Consider the following 19218-nt stretch of genomic DNA (forward strand, 5'->3'; position numbering starts at 1 on the left):
GACAGGACAGAATACAAGAAAACCTAAAGTCTAGCTTTTTTTAAAAACACAGGGTGCAATGCTGTTCAAGTGCTATAGCTTGTGGGCATGTTAATCTACCGCTTTTCCATAGGGCATGGCCTAGTTATTTATTGTGGATTCCTCTCCTTCCATCTTACATAATTTCTTTTGTGCAATTTTCATTTATTTTAATGGTACTTGTGTTGTGGAAGCTCCTACTGGAGTGTTCCAGTCATAGGTCTGGAGATGTTCACTGATATTTAATCTTACCTTAAATATCAAAGCAAGATGATTGGAATGTTTCTCAGCGTTCCAGGGGGGTTTAGCACAAGCCATTTCTATAATCGCACAACCAACGCTCCACACATCACAGCTCCTGCCATACTGCTGGCCTCTCAACACCTGAAGAAGAAAATATCAAATAAGTTTAACTTCTTTTAATCTTTGATCACCAGCACAGCATGAATTTTATGATGCATTTTCTATTAATATGGTTTAACAAATATTTTATTTATGAAATGTATTCAAAATGTCAAATCATGCCAGGATCTGTTCATCAAAATTCTGCATGAAAATGACATTATTACAGGTGAGCACATCTTTACATATACACACAACAAAAATAAACCACATATAAGATGATGCCTATGAACAGAATCATTAAATTGCATTCATCAAACATGGAGTGGGTTTTCAAGTAAACATTTCAGAAACACTTAAAACTAGACAATACTGTTTCCCCTATGCAAGCTTAAACCTATGTTCACATTTCAGAAAATTAAATAATTATTACTGTAAAAGCTGCTTTTTCAAAGAAGATGCTTCTAAAAATCCTTGAAGGGAGGCCCTATTGTGCTTCAGTATTTTAGAAGTCAAATGCTAGCTAGCTAATTTAACATACATCTAGACTATGCAGGAATAAAAAGCAATCCGGACAGACAAGTCACAGTGTATTGCTATGTTTCTATGTCTAGAATAACGTTACCTAAACTGAGAGTCGGGAAGCAACAAAGTTCACTGTTTTCCTTACAATTTGGCCCCGTTAGCAGAACTGCCTTTTTTCATCTTCAGCAGGCTAGACGGCTGCCCCCCTATCTGTCTAGGGATGACCTAGCTACGGTGATCTAGGCTACAGTCATCTCAAGACTGGACTACTGTAACGCCCTCTACATTGGCCTTCCTGTGTCGGTGATCCAGAGGCTCAAATTGGTACAAAATGCAGCTGCTCGGCTTCTTGCAGGAATCCCGATGAGAAGTCACATAACACCAATCTTACTGCAGCTGCACTGGTTACCAATTGAGCACCGGATCACTTTCAAAGTGATGGTACTTACCTTTAAGGCCTTACATGGTCTGGGGCCGATGTACCTGAGGGACCGCCTCATCCCCCTACCAACCCCAGAGATCCCTCCGTTCTGAGGGCCAAGATCTACTGGAAGTTTCCAGTTTTAAGACCTTGCGTATAACAACAACTAGACGCAGAGCCTTTATGGCAGTGGCGCCATCATTCTGGAACACTCTGCCACCTGAAGTCCGTGCCTTACGGGGCTTATCAGCCTTTCGCAGGGCATGTAAGACACACCTGTTTCGGCAGGCTTTTGATCTCTGTTACTGACATTTTTAAATTGTTTTAGATTTTAGCCTGTTTATGTAAGCCGCCCCGAGCCCTAGGGGAGTGGCGGCATACAAGTCTGAATAATAAATAAATAAATATACCCTAACAAATAGTTGGCCAGGTAAGCTAACCCTTCAGTTGAAGTACTGTAATCTTTGGAGAAGCCTCTGTTATATCTATATGAGGCATGTATAGTTATACTGAGGGTGGGATGGAGTAGACTAAATGCACTATTGGAAGCAGAGGGAACAAAGCATTCAATTTCGGCCATTTCATCAAACAATCAAAAAAAGTTGGTAAAGCAGCTTGAGAAAAATATGTGGAGAATGAACTTATCAATGGCTGTAATGCTATGTAAGCTATGACACCCATTACTAAGGAATAACAGAAAAAGCTGATTAGTTTATTTTTGGTGGTGCAATTCTCAGACTGGCTGACTTGATGCTGTAAAAAAGATACTGGACTTCAGTCTGATCCAGCAGGGGTCTTTTCACATGCACATTTGCCACCTGATTAATCTCGTAAAGAAGTGAATAATCTTTTTGAAAAGGCCAGTAAGGCAAGGCTATACACACATTTTTGTTTGCATTGGACAGAATGCCACTTTATGTGCTGCAGCTGAGAAAGTCATTAAAAGACAAGGATATAAATGATGCTGTAAGTACTTTCACAATGAATTCATACCTCAGGTGCCATAAATGCAATGGTCCCCAACAACTGTCCTTGAAACTCTCCAGCACCCGTTCCTTTCGATGCCAACCTAGCTGCAGCTCCAAAATCAGCAATTCTTAGTCTATGGCCTGTACTGTCAATGAGTAAGTTGGCACCTATCAACATCATAAGAAAACATACATGTACATATAAGATATATTTGAATTACTGGAATAGTCAACATTTTGATATTTTCCTTCAAGGTATCAATGGTTTCCATTCAAGATTATATATTACAAAAACTAAGTCAGGTAAACAGAAACTAAGCTTTCAAAGAAAAAGGAACACTGGCCATTTGTTGTTAACTTTCATTTTAATGTTGTGTGAAGGAAATGTCCAAGAATGGATTAAGTCTTCTTTCTGCCCAGAGACTACACTATCAATACTTTTTCTTGTTTGGTCCTACCCCAGCTCAAAAAAGAAGAGTTTAAAAGAAGAAAATCAAAGGACAAAAAACTCTTTGGAAAAAAGCAACCTCTCCCCTGATTTAAGTTGCAAGACTCAGGAACTATGGTGCAGCCTACTTTGTGTGGGCTTGTATCCAAGAATAAGATATCCACAAGCCTTACAAAGATAGTATAATGTGTATGTGCCTTCAAGTCACCTGTTGAATTTTCTTAGGCAAGGAATAAGAGGTGGTTTTACCACTTTCTTCCTCTGAAATATAGCCTACAGCATCTGGTATTCATTGGCTGCCTTGCATTCCAGTACTAACCAGGGATGACTCAGCTTCATTTCCCTACTCTAAACATGGAGATGCATTTCTCCCCAAAATGGAGAAAATCAGAAAAAGACCTCTGGTCTTGTAAAACAAAACAAAAAATATTGTCTCCTTTTAAACAAGCATTTCTCATATCATATGCACTACAATGTTACTTTGTGGCAGTAACTGAAGCAGTGCAATAATGAGAATGAATTAATATGACTGACAAATGAACAGGCCTTGAACTATTATTTGAATTTGCATGATTTTAATTGATGATTTAAAAATTTTAACTGTTTGGATTTTAATTGCAACTATTTATTTTTGGAATTGTATATTGTTTGGCATCTAATTGTGCATTCTGTAAGGCCGCCCTGAGTTCTCTTTGGGGTGAGAAAGGTGGGTGGGGTACAAATGTGGGAAATAAATACATACTTTGATGTTGTTTTCAACCATTTTCATTTTTAATTTATTCCAAGATTTGTGAAACATGCAGCTTTAGACTATGTAGGTAGCTGCATAAGATAGGATGGTATTAGGCTTGCTCAATGAAGCTGAGTAAATTGAAATTCTTTTTTTTCATGAGAGGGTTTATTACAAGACAAACATTGTATAGTACAGAGTCTGTAGTAGCACTGTTCTTACCTTTAACGTCTCTGTGAATGATCTGATTCTCATGAAGGTAAGCAAGGCCACGAAGCAACTGCTCTGTGTAGTTTGCAACCACAGATTCTTTAAAGGCTCCATATTTACTTAACAAATGAGCAACAGATCCCCCTGGAAGACAAGAGTATACTTTAGCTAATATCAACACTCCTAATAAAGAGAAACTAATTGATGATTGCTACTGGGAAACGTTGCAAAATCCGATATACAATGAAGACAGATGAATTCAAAGTATGTGAATATACTTTTAGTGTATTTCTTTTTATATGTTTTATTTATCATGTACACCATATTGAAATTTTAAAAACCTCTAGCGTAAGAATACCATCATGTTATACTGGAGGGCCTAGAAAATGCATAGAAAGGACATAAGTTGATGAACATAGATAAATGAAACTGTAGACACTGATTCTGTGGACATGGGGGTCACACTGTAATGTTGATTGCCAATTTGAGAGAGAAAGAAGAGCTGTTTTAGTCTCTTTACTGATCATTTTTACACACAAAACTCTTACTATCTTAGAACATTCACATAATTTTCTCATTTGTGTTGCCAATTTCAATTAGCATAGGAACAATGTCTAATGAAAAGCTATTAAAGGAACACGACACATTTTGCCTGGTACACTAAAAGTCACAAGTAGAGGGACAACTATTTGGTGCCAGAATACATGCTTTGCATGCTGAAGATTCCAGGTTCAATCCCAGCATCTCTAAAGCGGATCTAAATTGGTAGGAAGTCAGGGTCATGTGGGAAGAGGTCATCTTTGAACAATTCCAGTCCCAGTGATTAAAGTCTTTAATGGCTAAGAACAGCACATTCAAGCAAACCCCCAAATAGCAAATAAATAAAAAAGTTGCTTTTATTGCTAGTATGATGTGTTTACTGCAGATGATCCTATTTGGTAATCTGTCTTATTCTGTACAGACTTCTGTTTTAAATAGTTCCTCAAAAAGATATGTTCCATATTCTATCAATACATATTATATGCTTGCAGTTAGAACAAGGGATTCTTATTAGGTAAATCAATTTGAGGAGAGGCAGATGACTGAATTATCTGTTATTGCAACCGATTCACAGAAATATTCTGTTATCATCCTTTAAGAGTTTTCAGAAGTTATGAAAATATGGGAACTAGGATGCTTTGGGAAACCATCTTAGACCAATTATGAATGACCTGTAGTGCTTGCCAATTATTCTTGGAACTCAAATCAACATGTTGGTTTTAACTTTTCCAGCCTTGGATCTGGTTAATGAAGGCAATGTCTGCCTCATTATGAATCTGTTTAATTACTAGGATCTGCAGAAGAGGCTCTCCTAAGGACACTGTCACCTGCAAGGATTGTTTCTCAGACACACAGGAAGGAACTTTCTATTGTTCTACTCCTACATTACAAATAGTGTTAGGACATATCTTTTTAACTTAGCATTTTAAATTATCACATGAATAGTCCATAGCTACAGAGAGAGGAGCAGGGGGTTCAAAAGGTTGGTGAAAAGATGTATGAAGACACAGTCTCTCAAAGAGAGAGTCTGGAGAAAACGTACCTGCCATCCATTCTATAAAGAGATTGTAGTTGCTCTTTTCACATGTCGCTCCCAGCATTCGAATGATATTGGGATGGTTCAAATGATTCATCATCCTTATCTCTTCCCTCAATGCTTCTACCACTTCTTCCTGTTCAGATGATGTATTCCTGACATATGTCACCTGTTTCATGCACAAAACTGGATCAGACTTTGCATCACCATTGTTCAAATTGCAATTTGTATATGTAGATAGGTGGTCATACTAAGGACACATGCATTGAAATCAACAGGAGTTGAGTTCATTATGACTGAAGTGCCACCAATTTCAATATGTTTGCTAAAAGTATGTCTACACCTGGATCCAGTCTGGCATGGATATATTTTCCTCTTCATTAAGCCTATTTCTAGAAAGGGAGATAACAACAAACAAAGAAAAAATGGGCGGGATACAGCACCTGCCTCCAAAAGAGAGAAGCATTTCAGAAGGCTTCTAGTCCTGTGAAGCATTTTCTATAGCACAGTTGAGGATATTACATACTTTTATTCCTCTATTCCTCCTAAAAGTTTCCTCTAGAAAGGACCTTCTAAGGACAGCAAGGGCGAGCACAATCCTCCTATTGCAATAGCTCGAGCAGCTACCAACTAGTATCCAGGCACAATTCAAAGTGCTGATTTTGACCTATAAAGCCATATATGGCTTCGATCCAAGTTATTTGAAGTTATTTGTGTTTCTTTTTAAGAGTCTGTTAGAACACTACGATCATCTGGGAAGGGCCTTCTCTCTGTCCCACCACCCTCTCAAGTGTGTTTGATGGAAACAAGGGAGAGAGCCTTTTCAGTGGCTACTCCCAGACTCTGGAAGAGACCAGGATGAGCCATCCACCTTGCCTTTTGTAGGCAGATAAAAATATTTCCCTGCCACTGGGTATTTATGGACTGATGAAGGGTGGGTTGCTGGGGATGGTGTGAGTGGGAATTTGGGGTGAATGTGGAGTTGTAATTAATATTAATATTTTAATGTTTAATTATTTTAATGACACAAATGGTTTAATTGCTTTTAAAACAGGTATTTGTACTTTAATGAATTTACATTGCTTTAATTTGTATTGTGTCATATTTATTAACTACTCTGAGATATTTATGCAGTACATAAATAAATAATGCAGACTCTCAGGTGGAAAATAAGAAACTGAGGATCCAATTCCCTTTCCCTTTTTGCCAATAGGAGAACTCAGCAGAACTCTGTTTAGGGGACATTCAGGCTAATAAAATGAAACACATAAGAATGGTAAGTCTCCCCCTAGTCACTTTTGTTCACACCTTTCTTCTACAGTCAACAGTGCCTTTACATACGAGATGAACAGAATTTGCTAGGTAATACACATGCATGTTGTGAACATTTTTTAAAGGATGGATATACACAACAAATGCATTATGTGCATAAAATAGGCAGTCACATTAGAATCCTCTTCTCTGAAGACAAAGGAGAAACTGGGCTGAACAACCATATTCACTAAGAAAGCCATTACTTTTAACATGTATTTCACAACAATTCTGCGGAAGGCAAACCAAAGAGTGTTTGGAGAAGAAAGATTCTGCCTTTCTCAAGACATCCATCCCAGAAATTTAAGATCAACATTAACTGAGGTCACATGTAGATCTCTGCACTATGCTTTCAAACCATGGTAATATTTTCCAGTTAATGTTTTTCAAATTGTTCACCAAAATAGACCATTTACCTGTTTCACTGCCATTAATGTCCCAGTTCCAACATCCTGAGCTTGATAGCATGAAGAAAATGCACCAAGGCCAATCTGTTGACCTTTAAGCCATTCTACATCTTCCCTGTAATGGTGCTTTGCTTTGGTATGCCCAGGCAGGGTCTCTGGTGTCTGCAAAACAAGCAATTAGTGGTCATCAACCTTCACCATCACCATCATCTTGTATTTATATAGCTCTTTAACTGTAAAAGTTGTTTCATTCTTTATACTGTTCTTCAGTGTCTGTGTTCAGAGGCAATATAATATATTTTTATGTCTAACAATAGCCATACCTCAAAAAATTTGCAAATGTAAGAAAATTTCCAGAAAAAATTGCAAGCATTTTGTTCCCACAGTATTCAACCAAATATGCATAGGAAATCCACAAATTGGGTATATGTCCACTAGCACTGGCACTGAATTGAATATACAGCCATCATTATTAGTTGCCATGAATTATAATATCCTAGAAAAACATACTTTAAAAATTCAAACAATGAATCTGCAATTAGCCTGTCAGTGTGCAGTTTAGAATTGAAACCATGTACACCGATATGACTGTTTTGCAGAAGTAGTATTACCAGTCATCATTAGAAGCTTCTAGTGATAAATTTCACACTTTATCAATTTGTGGATGTTGGCTTTGGAGAAAGTCTTGTCAGGAAACTATACAACAGTGATTTTCAACCTGGGGTCCCCAGATGTTTTTACCTTACAACTCCCAGAAATCCCAGCCAGTTTACCAGCTATTAGGATTTCTGGGAGTTAAAGGCCAAAAACATCTGGGGACCCCAAGTTGAGAACCACTGCTTATACAAGAACTTTCTTGTCTTTTGCCAAATTCAATACCATCTACTACTATGTACAGTGCCATCTAGTGACCAAATCATATCACATAATCCACACAGACAACTAATCAAAAAGTACCCCAAAAGCACCAGCTTTCATCTAATCCTAGAAACTATGCAGGGCCAGCTATAACTAGTGCTTGGATGAGGCACACCAATGAAGAATACCTGGTGCCATATGGTATACTACAGAGCAACTAGCAAAACCAACTCTAAATTATCCATGCCTAAGAAAACCCTGTGAAATTCATGGGGCTACTATAAGTTGGCAAGTGTCTTGAAACACATTCACATACACACTACATTCATGTACTTAAGCAGTTTATTTCCATGCGGTGGAAAGTGAGAACAGGAATATAAGCTGAAGTGCTTAACAAAGCTGAAATTTAACTCTAGATATAATAGTTTCACCCACACTGACTTGAGTCCTCCAAACATACCATTTGTTGTTTGAACTCAAGAAATCCATTTTCCCCATGGTCATTTTGATTTTTTAAATTATTTCTTCAATTGTAATTAATTATATAAATCAAGGCCTGGGGTTATTATTTAACTCTCCCTTCTATATTCATATTCAGGTAACAAATTATCTCATGGTATTTCCTATGCCTATGTTTTCCAGTTCTTCTATGAAAGTAAAATGATGTGATATTGAATTTTGCCATGTGGTTTCAACAAACATGACTTTTCTTTCCAATGAGAAGAGAAAAATAGATGCATTCTCAAACACAGACAAACATATGTATTTTTGCCTCATCCTACCATAAATGGCTTGAAGGAAAAATGACCCATAAAATAGTTTAATGTTTCTTGTTTTCCTTCTAATTTTGCTGGCCCCATGTGCGTTTGTAGTTGGTGAGTTCATTTCTAATCTTTCAGTTCAGCTTTTGATTAAATTTCTCAGTTTCACAAAAGTCATAAGCAAATGGCATTAATTTATAATCCTTAGTTTCACTTAAGTACACACAATCACTTTAACTGTAAAGTAAATGCATATACTTATATGCAGTGTGTAAGAAAAGCTGAGTCAGAGTTTTAAGTCCTTCTTAGCTTCCTACATTTTCTCTAGTGCTTCAAATACTCTCTGAACATAATATCCATCTTTTCTCCAGTTATTTCCATAAGACCCTTGTATTGGTAGTGGATTTCCTCTGTCTGAATAATATTACTACTGAAGCTAAATGAGAAATGCATATTTTAACTATGTGTGTAATGACTAACATACGTAACTGAATAAAGCACAAAAATCAATGTACTCACATCCTGCTGAATAATGATGATATCTTGACCATTCTCAACCTGTAGTTGAGGAACAATTGGTAGGGCATCCTGAGATGCTGACATTGCCATTGCAATAGCTAACGCTTCCTCTTCCTCAGCTTCCATCTTTTCCTTGCACTTCTGATTGTGATTTACATCATCTTTGTATGTGTTGTCATTTTCTGCACGTTCAGGTGACAGAACCGCCACTTCAGACTTGAAGGTGACTGTTCCATCACTAGTTGGCATAGATGCCTCAAGTAAATCCTCCATACTGGAATTAAGCTCAGGATTAATATCCAGTTGATCATGTTTTTCTTCCACAGGTGTGAAAACAGTCTCTCCACTTGGTATTACTGCATTACCACTACCACCACCATCACAATGTGCTATATCATTTAAATTAAGTGTCATGCTATTTTTAGAGGTTTCTCCCTGTTTATTCATGTCACAAGGATTGGGTCGAGATGGCTTTGGCCGGTGTATATGACTGAACGGCAGGTGCCTGGGCTGTGTAAAAACTGGGGAAAGTTTTTCTGATTCTTTATGTTCAGCACAGTTTCTTTGAATTTGGAGGGAAAGCTTCCGCTGCGTTTGAGGAGAAGCAGAGGGTATTTTGCAGGGAACAAATCCCTGAGGTCTGTGTTTAGCAATATCTGCTCCTGCAGGTATAGAAGTAGGAGGGGAAGGTGAAATTGGGAAGACCGACTGGGAATGACAAGGTGAGAGGGAAGAGTTCAAGCATTGACCATGGGATCTGCCTTTTGTCTGAACAGCTGGCTTTGGTTGCTCCGTTGATCCTGAAGAAACAGGAAGTCCCAGGGAAATACCAGCCACTGTGTCAGAAATGTCTTCAGGACTGGCAAGTTTTTTATCAACCACATCTTTTCCATTTCTCCCTGATAACTGGATTGTGTTATTTGGAGTATTGCTCTCTGTTGACTCTGGAGAGTTATCAGGAACCAGAGGCTGCACAAATACATGCCTGCATTCACTGGAATGCATCTCTTCCATCCCTAACTGGATGGCCTCTGCAATTTCCATTTCATCTGCTATTGCCATCAGCCGTCGACGCATCCTTGTATGATGTGTTGAACTTGTAATACTCAACATTTCTAACAGCTTTACAAACACATGGGGCACTCTTGCAACCATTCTGGCAGCACTTAAAAATACCCGCCGGGACAGCTTGCCAACCATTGAATGAGAGTTGTCAATTGACTGCAGAGCAAAGCTCAACAGTGACAGCAGCTTTTTGTACCTACAAATAAATAAAATAAAAGTTTATGTTGCTTTATCTTTGAAAGTATGTCCTAACAAAATAAAAGATCAGATCAACAATGCACTTAAAATATATCCAAGCACATTTTCTGAACAAATCAAATATTGATATTGTAATAAAAAAAATTAAACAAGGAGCAAGATGTTTTGAAGTAAAGCAGTACCTGTCTACAACAGAGTCAGCCTGCAAAACATCCCCACTAACAATGTGCGGATAAAATTCACCCGGAAACTCCAACAGCAGTCTATCTATAAGACAAAGACGTCCAAGCAGCGCTTGCCAGTTGTTTGATTCATGTTGTGTTCCAAGGATGCAATTTAAGACAAAATCAATGCCACCAATGCCAATAGATCCTATAAAAAGTGGTTAAAAGCAGAATTAAACACATGTAACCAAAACAGATTCTAGATGTTTTTCAATCATCCAACTTCATAGCATTTCACCAGTGCTTATTTCTAACTACTTCCACCTGCCACTGAAGTGAATCTGTGCCAGAAGATCCTTTGAAAATTCCGAAAAGTGTTATGAATTGAACTCCCACAAAGAATTTACTACACTTTCATTCCATCTGTTTAGAGCAAAAAGTAAACACTTTATAGCTAAAAAAAAATTTCCCTGGAAAAAACTAAGAACAAAAATAGATTATGGAATATTTTCCTTTACCAAGATGAATTAAATAATTAATAGCAGGTGCTCTTGTAGCCCTCCTTATGGAGAGAAAAAGAGGGACAATAAATAAGTAATAATAATTCCCTCATACTGTTTCTAAAAAATATATACCATAGAGACTGTTATCTTAGATTTCACACAGTATCTTCCACAATTGCTGTTACTGGTCTAGATTTTCTTTCTCAGTGAGTAAAATAAGTGTTTTATGTCTGTTTGGCACTACAGAGAACTAGAGGAGTCAAATTAATTGTATGTGTTTTACTAATGTTGATGGTTTCTTTTGCTTCATCTGGGGTTTTGTTTTTGGCTTCTCCCGTCCCTGGTCCTCATCAATTAGCAAAACCTAAGAGGTTTCTTAGAGAATTCATGTGTGTCTCACAGTTCTGGACCTTGTAGCTTGATTTGCAACAAAAATAAAACATTTAAAAATAAATTAAATGTACGGTTTTAAAAAATTAACTTTATTTTTAACGTATCAGCATGATAAATTCAGGCCAAATCAAAGTACATATAATGCATTTGTATGTTCCTAAAGTAAGGAAGTTACTCAACCCATAAAGAATTGGGTTGCTGAAATTGCATTTTTCCCATTTTTCTAAAAATTCCTGCATTTTATTCTAGAAAAAAAGGGGAGATCTCATCTATGGCTTCAAAATGTGAATCACTTTTACATTTTTATTTCACTCATAAACATAAATACATATTTCTAAAAGTCAAATGTTATCATAGCTTCTTAAATGCAGGCAAGTATTCTATGTTCTAAATCTTTTCAGAATCATCTTGTTCAAGTATAGTTACATGGATCAGAATTCTAACATTTGTTTATTGTCTGCTTTCCCCCTAAAGACCACAGCTATTTTAAGTAATTGTTTTAATGTCTCACTAACTTTCAGTCTTCCACTACATTTTTTTTACTTGCACTCTGAACTCTTCTCTTATATAATCTATTTCAGCCTATGTCATTATCATGGCAACAAGTATTTGATTCTCCTGTGATTAACCAAAATGTTTTAGATAATTTTTCTGGCCCTACTATGTATTTCCTCTCTTCCGCCTATGCTCTAATGTTCATTCTATATGAAGCCCATTTACTTCTAACTGTATTTGTTGGTGGTATCAGCACTTCTACTTACATTCCATGGCTGAAATTTCCTTCTAGCCCCCTGTGCTGTCTGGAGTCTGGTTTTAGGGCTAGACATACACTTCTAATCCCTTCTGATTCTCCTGCTAGAAGCCATTCCATTAGTGAAATGATAGGGAGTTTTAGATATACAATTCTGAATATTCAGTTGCATCCTTGAATTTCTAATTTTAGAAACATCTCATCTCAATATTTAGTTTTGCTTCTTCTTCTCTTATCTCCTGTACCCATTATGTTAGCTCAGTAATAAATATACTTCCTCTCTTCCCGTTATAGCTTATGTTTATATCGAACTGTAATTTTGTGAGCTGGAACTTGTTGTCATTTTTAATGTATGACCAAATGTATATTAGGCACTTAATACATTGTAGTGGAGATTTAAATAGAAAATGCATATATCTATGATGATAAATGACTAGATTGAAATATAAGGTCCCATATTGCAAAATGCTTTTCTATAGAAAAATAATTAAATACCATAAACAAGTGAAATAAATCAATGGTGACTGTTTATGTAATTTCATTCAGAATCAAATTTCAGAACCAATTGAAATTTCTCTCTTAAGAATTAAATCATTTATTTCCAAATAATTATTTTTTTTTACTTCTGTTCCTTTTCTCTTTCATATTTTCAAATTCTTTGTCAAAGCCCAAGCTCGACCTCATCTACAGTTATATCAAATCTGAAGTATGTGTAAATTGGTCATATTAATTCCTTGCTATCACTGTAACATTTCAACAGAGAGAATCTAGAGATACTGTACTTGTAAGTAACAGGAACACTGATTATGCTAATAAATAAGTATAAAATTTAATTTTACCAGATTTAAGTATTTCTCTGCCAACTGCTAGCTCTCCTGCCTGGCCTTTGCACATCTCCAGCAGTGTTGAAACAGAAAGTTGGCTTGTACGGCTATAAAATATCAAAACAACATCTTCATTAGCTAAATTTTGTAAAAGCAGCATATGTAGTTTTATTATTTACAAACACAAAAGCATTTTATCCCTTTTTAAGAAAAGCATAATTAAAGCTAGAAACAATTTTCATAAGTTACTACCTTTTATTTCATGTTTAGCTGTATCTTTTAATAGACCATTGAAAATGAAAAACAAGGCTAGACTTTGCAAGATGTATGTACTCTAATAACAAATCAGATGACATTATCGTACCAAGTATGTAATCCCTATTCTATGTTTGTTAGCATCAGCTTTGGACATCAACATGATCAATTTTTCCAGTTAGCTGGACTATTATCATGGTGTCAAATCTGCATCTCCATCCCTAAAGACCCTATGGCCATATCTTGGGGTTTTCTTGACAAGGTTTCCTCAGAGGGGGGTTGCCCTCGTCTTCTTCTGAAGTTGAGAGAATGTGACTTGGCCAAGATCACCCAGTTAATTAAGAACAGGGATTCAAAATATAGCTTCACACTTAAACCACTGCACCCTGCTGGCTCTCAAAATATTACTACTATCACCACCACCATCATTATTTTGAGGCCACAGGTTTCTTGTTGCCTTGGTCGGAAGCACACAGGGAAGTCTGATTTTTTTCCCTTCTGCAATTGTTTACAGCTGAATCAGAAGATAGTTGACAGGTAGCCTGTTATCTTCCAGTCCTACTCCCCTTCTAAGAAGAGAGTACTTTGGCAGAAGTTGAGAGGGAGATGCTTGGAGAAATCTTAAAAAGGTTTGTCACTGTGGTTTTATATAGTACACGTACTGTGCAACGATTACAACTGATAATAGACACAATAAATTGCTACTAATTCAACCAAAGTTTTTCTCAGCTAATGAGATATGGAAATTCTGAGCAGTCACACCATTTTCTTGGAACAGAAATATTTTTAAAAAAATAAAATCTAATGTATTATCTAAGTGAATATTGGTAAAGACGTATGGTGATTATTTTGCTTTGTTATCCATTTCTCAGTTCCAGGACAAACATTATTCCATCTGCAGATCAACATGTAAATTAATCAAGATTTTCCAATTTATTGAAATCAACTTTCATATTAATTGATCTCTATTACATGTGCATTCGAAGATTTACGTTTGGAAAGACTCTGACCAGACTGAATATCATACCTGTTGGCATCTGCACACTTCACCAATATAGTCTCCACAACTGGCTTTAGAAGTTGTTGCAATTTTGCCCTCTCTGCTAGGCTATGGCAGGGTGTGTATACCAGCATGGCTCTTAGGGTTTTCTAAAAGAAAAGAGGTTTTTTTAAATAAAGAAAAACCTACTGATCAAACTGCTATACAGTCTGCAAAGCTGCAGCAGCTTATCGATTTCAGCAAAACTAAAGCCTTATTTCAATCAAGTTTAATAAATATATTATAGAATATACTTTCATTAAGAAGATGTTGTGTTTGAAGGCAAATATTCTGATAAAACTCTTATATACAAATCTCCAAGGCCTGACTAATCAAGCGGTAGTGTATCATGAAGAGGAAGACCACTCTATTCCTCTCCTTTATACCACAGATCTTTTTATTGATATTTCAAAGAAAAATATCAAGTGGTCTCTAATTAAAAAAAAAACCTCAGTAAAAACTGAATTACCAAGCTATTAAAAAGAGTTTGGTGACACCAGGAAAAGTAGAACCTTCCCCAGGACCTCATCATATTGACCCCCCCCCCCCGCCCTGTTTAGTTCCATTTTGACCCGTGGACCCTCCCCTCCTTCCCCCATCACATGAGGGCATCATGAAAGGGCCAAAGCTGCAGGTAGCTCCATCAGCGCTACACAAAAGACACCTTACATTTTGTTGTTGGCTAGGAAATGTCTTGTGATGCTTCCTCGCCACTTTGGCCATGAATGGTGTGGGGCAACATCCTGCGTCATGCGATGGTGCTTGGCAGGCCCTGTGGCTGAAGAGGAGCAAGGAGCCCAAAACCCCCAGTGCAATGAGGCAGCCAGAGTCTACTTCACGGGGCTGCTATAAGTTGATAGAGGACTAATTTTTTTTGTAATTTCCCCCACTGAACACCCCTGGGAAATATCCAATAAGATGACCAGATAATAAAATTGTATATTGTATTAATAATAACAATTAACTTTATTTAAAGACTGCCCTATCTCCCTAAGAGGACTGCATTTTGAGTAAATTTCTAAGATTTCCCGGATTTGGAGACCAGATCATACCAATACCATAAAACATAAAATGCTTGAAATACAGTAGAGCAGGGGTCCTCAAACTTTTAAAGCAGAGGGCCGGTCCACAATCCTTCAGACTGTGGAGGGGCCGAATTATCATTTGAAAAAAAAAACGAACAAATTCCTATGCACACTCTTCTTCTTTACTCGTTCAGTCGTTCAGGACTCTTCGTGACCTCATGGACCAGTCCACGCCAGAGCTCCCTGTCTATGCACACTGCACATGTCTTATTTGTAGTGCAAAACAACAACAATGAAAGAACAATACAGTATTTAAAAATGAAAACAATTTTAACCGACATAAACCTATCAGGATTTCAATGGGAAGTGTGGGCCTGCTTCTGGCCAATGAGATAGTCAAGTTAATTAGGATTGTTGTTGTTGTGTGCCTTCAAGTCATTTCAGACTTTGGGCAAGCTTAAGTCTAAAATTATTTATTTATTCATTTACTACATTTACTTATTACATTTATATCCCGCCCTTCTCACCCCGAAGGGGACTCAGAGCAGCTGTATGTACATCTATATATATAAAAGGGTAATGGAATCGCGGCACCGGACAAAACAACTAAACTAAATGCTCCACAACCTCGAAAATTGACAGCACAACCTCTCATCCACGCCTCTACGTTCATACAACAAAAAGAAAAGAAAAATAAAGTCCTAGCCACAGCAACGCGTGGCCAAGCACAGCTAGCATAATATATTATATTATTAGCATAGCACAATATTAGCATTATATATTACTATATTAAACTATACCACTATACTGTAATATTATATTTAATATACAATTAATATTATTATATGGTATTATTATTAGTATTATATTGTATAACATTATAATATTATCAATATTATATGTATATACAATATATTATATTATTTAAAATGATATAAAATATTATATTATAAAACTGAGGGCAGGGGCCAGGTAAATGACCTTGGAGGGCCGCATCCGGCCCCCGGGCCTTAGTTTGGGGACCCCTGCAGTAGAGTCTCGCGTATCCAACATAAATGTGCCGGCAGAATGTTGGATAAGCAAAAATGTTGGATACTGAGGGATTAAGGAAAAGCCTATTAAACATCAAATTACATTATGATTTTACAAATTAAGCACCAAAACATCATGTTTTACAACAAATTGACAGAAAAAGCAGTTCAATGCACGGTAACTTTATGTAGTAATTACTGTATTTACGAATTTAGCACCAAAACATTGCAATGTATTGAAAACATTGACTACAAAAACACTGACTACTAAAAAAATTGACTACAAATAAAGATAGAATTGCTGCCTAGAGAAACAGCTGTGGATCCAGGCGGTAGGCAGACTATGTTGGATAATACAAAACGTTGGATAAGCAAGACTCTACTGTAGTACAAATAAAATCAGAAGTAGAGAACCTATGCTTCACTTTTTAAAACAAAAAACTAACTACAATCATTGACAGAATGAAATGGAATAGTTTGAACCTGTAGCTCAGACATAAGGCCCTTGTGTATGGCAAGACTTCCATGCAGAGGTTCACACAATTAATCTACACAAAATCACATGGTATATGAATTTGTCTTGGTAATAGTCATATTATGAGAAAATTTTGACCATATGGTTTTTGGGGGGAAGCCAACAATCTTGAGTCACAAATGCCCAATTCAATTTCTTCAACCTGGTTGCTTACCAGGCAGTTGAACTCCCAACTGCCTAGGAATAATGGGATTCACACTTCAACACATCTGGAAGGTACCAGATTGCAGAAGTGACTCTAAATATCTTGTGACTGCTTAAATAGCATTTTTTCCTCTCACAACTTATAAGGGTACTTTTATAAATTCAGCATTAGAAAACCGTAAACTACTTACTAAAGCAGCAACATACACTTTGTAGACAGGATCAGCGCAAACCATGGAAAGTACACTGCAGCAGGACTCCACAACAATTTCTCCTGAGATAATGGTCTGTGATGACCCACTAGCTGCTCCTAGAGTTCCAGCACTTGTGGTATTGCCACCGTTGCTTCCAGAATTTCCAGTGCTTTCACCATTAGCCAGTAACAGAGCACCACTAACATCATGGGAGAGACGTCTAAGGGCCATCTCACGTATATTCCAGTTTCGTGAAAACAAGCAGCCAACTAATTCCATTCCAAATACCTAGAACACAGACATTACAACACTGAAGCTTATTGTATCTCCCTGATACTCATATATTGCAATTAAAATATACAGAGTCACATTTAAATTATGGTTCAGTCTAAAAAATTGGATTAAACGAGTTCTTCTAAATACTTAATATTGAGAATGTGCTTTGGACTTTGACAAATCCAGAATCAAATGAGCTGATAATGACAGATGTATGAGATTTTCAAATTAAATTATGATTATTCTGAGGAAGACCACTTCTGAATTTTTTTTACCACATACTCTGTCTTCAAAAATATCTCCACAAACTCTCAATGTAATGGTAAACAGAAGAGTTGTAACTGGCAGTACCATTTTCTCAGTGATTTTACCAGGACTCTCCAATCACAATGCTTTGGAAAAGGAATAGTGAAATAATATAGGATTGTGCTCAGTATATTCAGGATACTTTTTCAAAATATAAAAGTCTTTCTCCCGGAGCAGGAATATTAAGAGCTCTCAGAGTATGAGAGAGTAAATCATTGGATGCTTATTTTTATCATGCTGATTGGCTCAAATCCCTGTTCTGTATGCCACTGTAGATTCTAAATTGATCATTGTTATACACCAAGTTCGACATGCTTCACATCTAGCAAAAATCCCTATGAAATAGGTAAATTTTAATTTATACTGATAAAACTGAGGCATTTCATGATTCATGGAGTGAACCATATCCATCTATTCCAAAATCTGAACAGTTCTCCTAAGAACCCATGCCCTCAACAACAACAACAAAACCCCAACTCAAATGACAATAAAGACAAAATGTTTGTATACAACCAAAAGCAAGTAATATAGGGATCTGAGAAAGGTGGCCATGTAATATATTACCAAAATCCAGGTGCCACTATCTAGTTCCTGACACTGCCACCCTGATTGCCAGAGGTACTCAGAGCAGGACTTCAGTGGAGGATTTTAAAAAGATCTTATTGGTACTAAACTTCTTCCATATCACAAATACACCGATTATGCCTCAGATGGAATTGAAGAGAATTTGATGTGCATCAGAAGAATGATAGTCAACAAAGACATTCGCCTTTTGGGCACAGAATACAACTTGATACACATGCCCCTATTTATTGGAAAGGTGATAGCATCCAACATACCTAGTAGAAGTGCATTTCTATTTGTGTTGTTTGAATAAACCAAAATAAAAATACAAATAAAGAAAGATAGTGTCACTATAACATACCTGAATCCATGGTTCAGCTAAATCTTTGTAGGCTGGTGGGATTTGCTGAACCCCATAATGAGGAAGGTTAAAATTACTATCTTGGTTCCTCCTCGGTGAGCCAGGTGTCGACTGCTGAGTCTGCTGCTGGACCACACGAAGGACAGAAGGAGAATCAACTGGGCTTGGCAACTCATGGCTGTAATCAAACATATAAACATTTTTTTCATGAATTAGAGACTGGACCCAATTCAAATATTTCAGACTGATATATTGATTGTAAATAAATAAATAGTTATCACTTAGTTTTTCCACTTCAGAAAATTTCACAATACAGTCTATAGCTCAAAATCCATTCATTTAATGGAGGCAGATATTCCTATTTTACACATGAGGTGAAGCAAACTGGTGAGTCTTTAAGGTGTCTTGTTGGTTTTGCTAACTGATTAACCACCCCAATAATATTTTAGCATGAAATATTTGCATAAATGGACTGCAAATGATCTAGATTTTCAAT

General features: G+C 36.8%; 1 protein-coding gene across 3 annotated transcripts in view; it reads right to left on the minus strand.

Annotated features, from left to right (window-relative positions):
- The window catches only part of map3k1 (mitogen-activated protein kinase kinase kinase 1), a 75132-nt gene that overhangs the window by 4588 nt on the left and 51326 nt on the right, over positions 1-19218 (minus strand). For all 3 annotated transcript variants that reach the window (XM_062972398.1, XM_062972399.1, XM_062972400.1), the window contains exons 9-19: positions 18723-18900; positions 17213-17503; positions 14275-14396; positions 13008-13099; positions 10540-10729; positions 9095-10355; positions 6966-7118; positions 5245-5407; positions 3675-3806; positions 2300-2442; positions 271-402 (exon numbers count right to left, since the gene is read on the minus strand). In XM_062972398.1, coding sequence (XP_062828468.1) covers positions 271-402; positions 2300-2442; positions 3675-3806; positions 5245-5407; positions 6966-7118; positions 9095-10355; positions 10540-10729; positions 13008-13099; positions 14275-14396; positions 17213-17503; positions 18723-18900 — 2857 coding nt within the window. The remainder of the gene's footprint in view (positions 1-270; positions 403-2299; positions 2443-3674; positions 3807-5244; positions 5408-6965; positions 7119-9094; positions 10356-10539; positions 10730-13007; positions 13100-14274; positions 14397-17212; positions 17504-18722; positions 18901-19218) is intronic.

Source organism: Anolis carolinensis, chromosome 2 (genome assembly GCF_035594765.1).
Source record: "Anolis carolinensis isolate JA03-04 chromosome 2, rAnoCar3.1.pri, whole genome shotgun sequence".
NCBI lineage: Eukaryota > Metazoa > Chordata > Lepidosauria > Squamata > Dactyloidae > Anolis > Anolis carolinensis.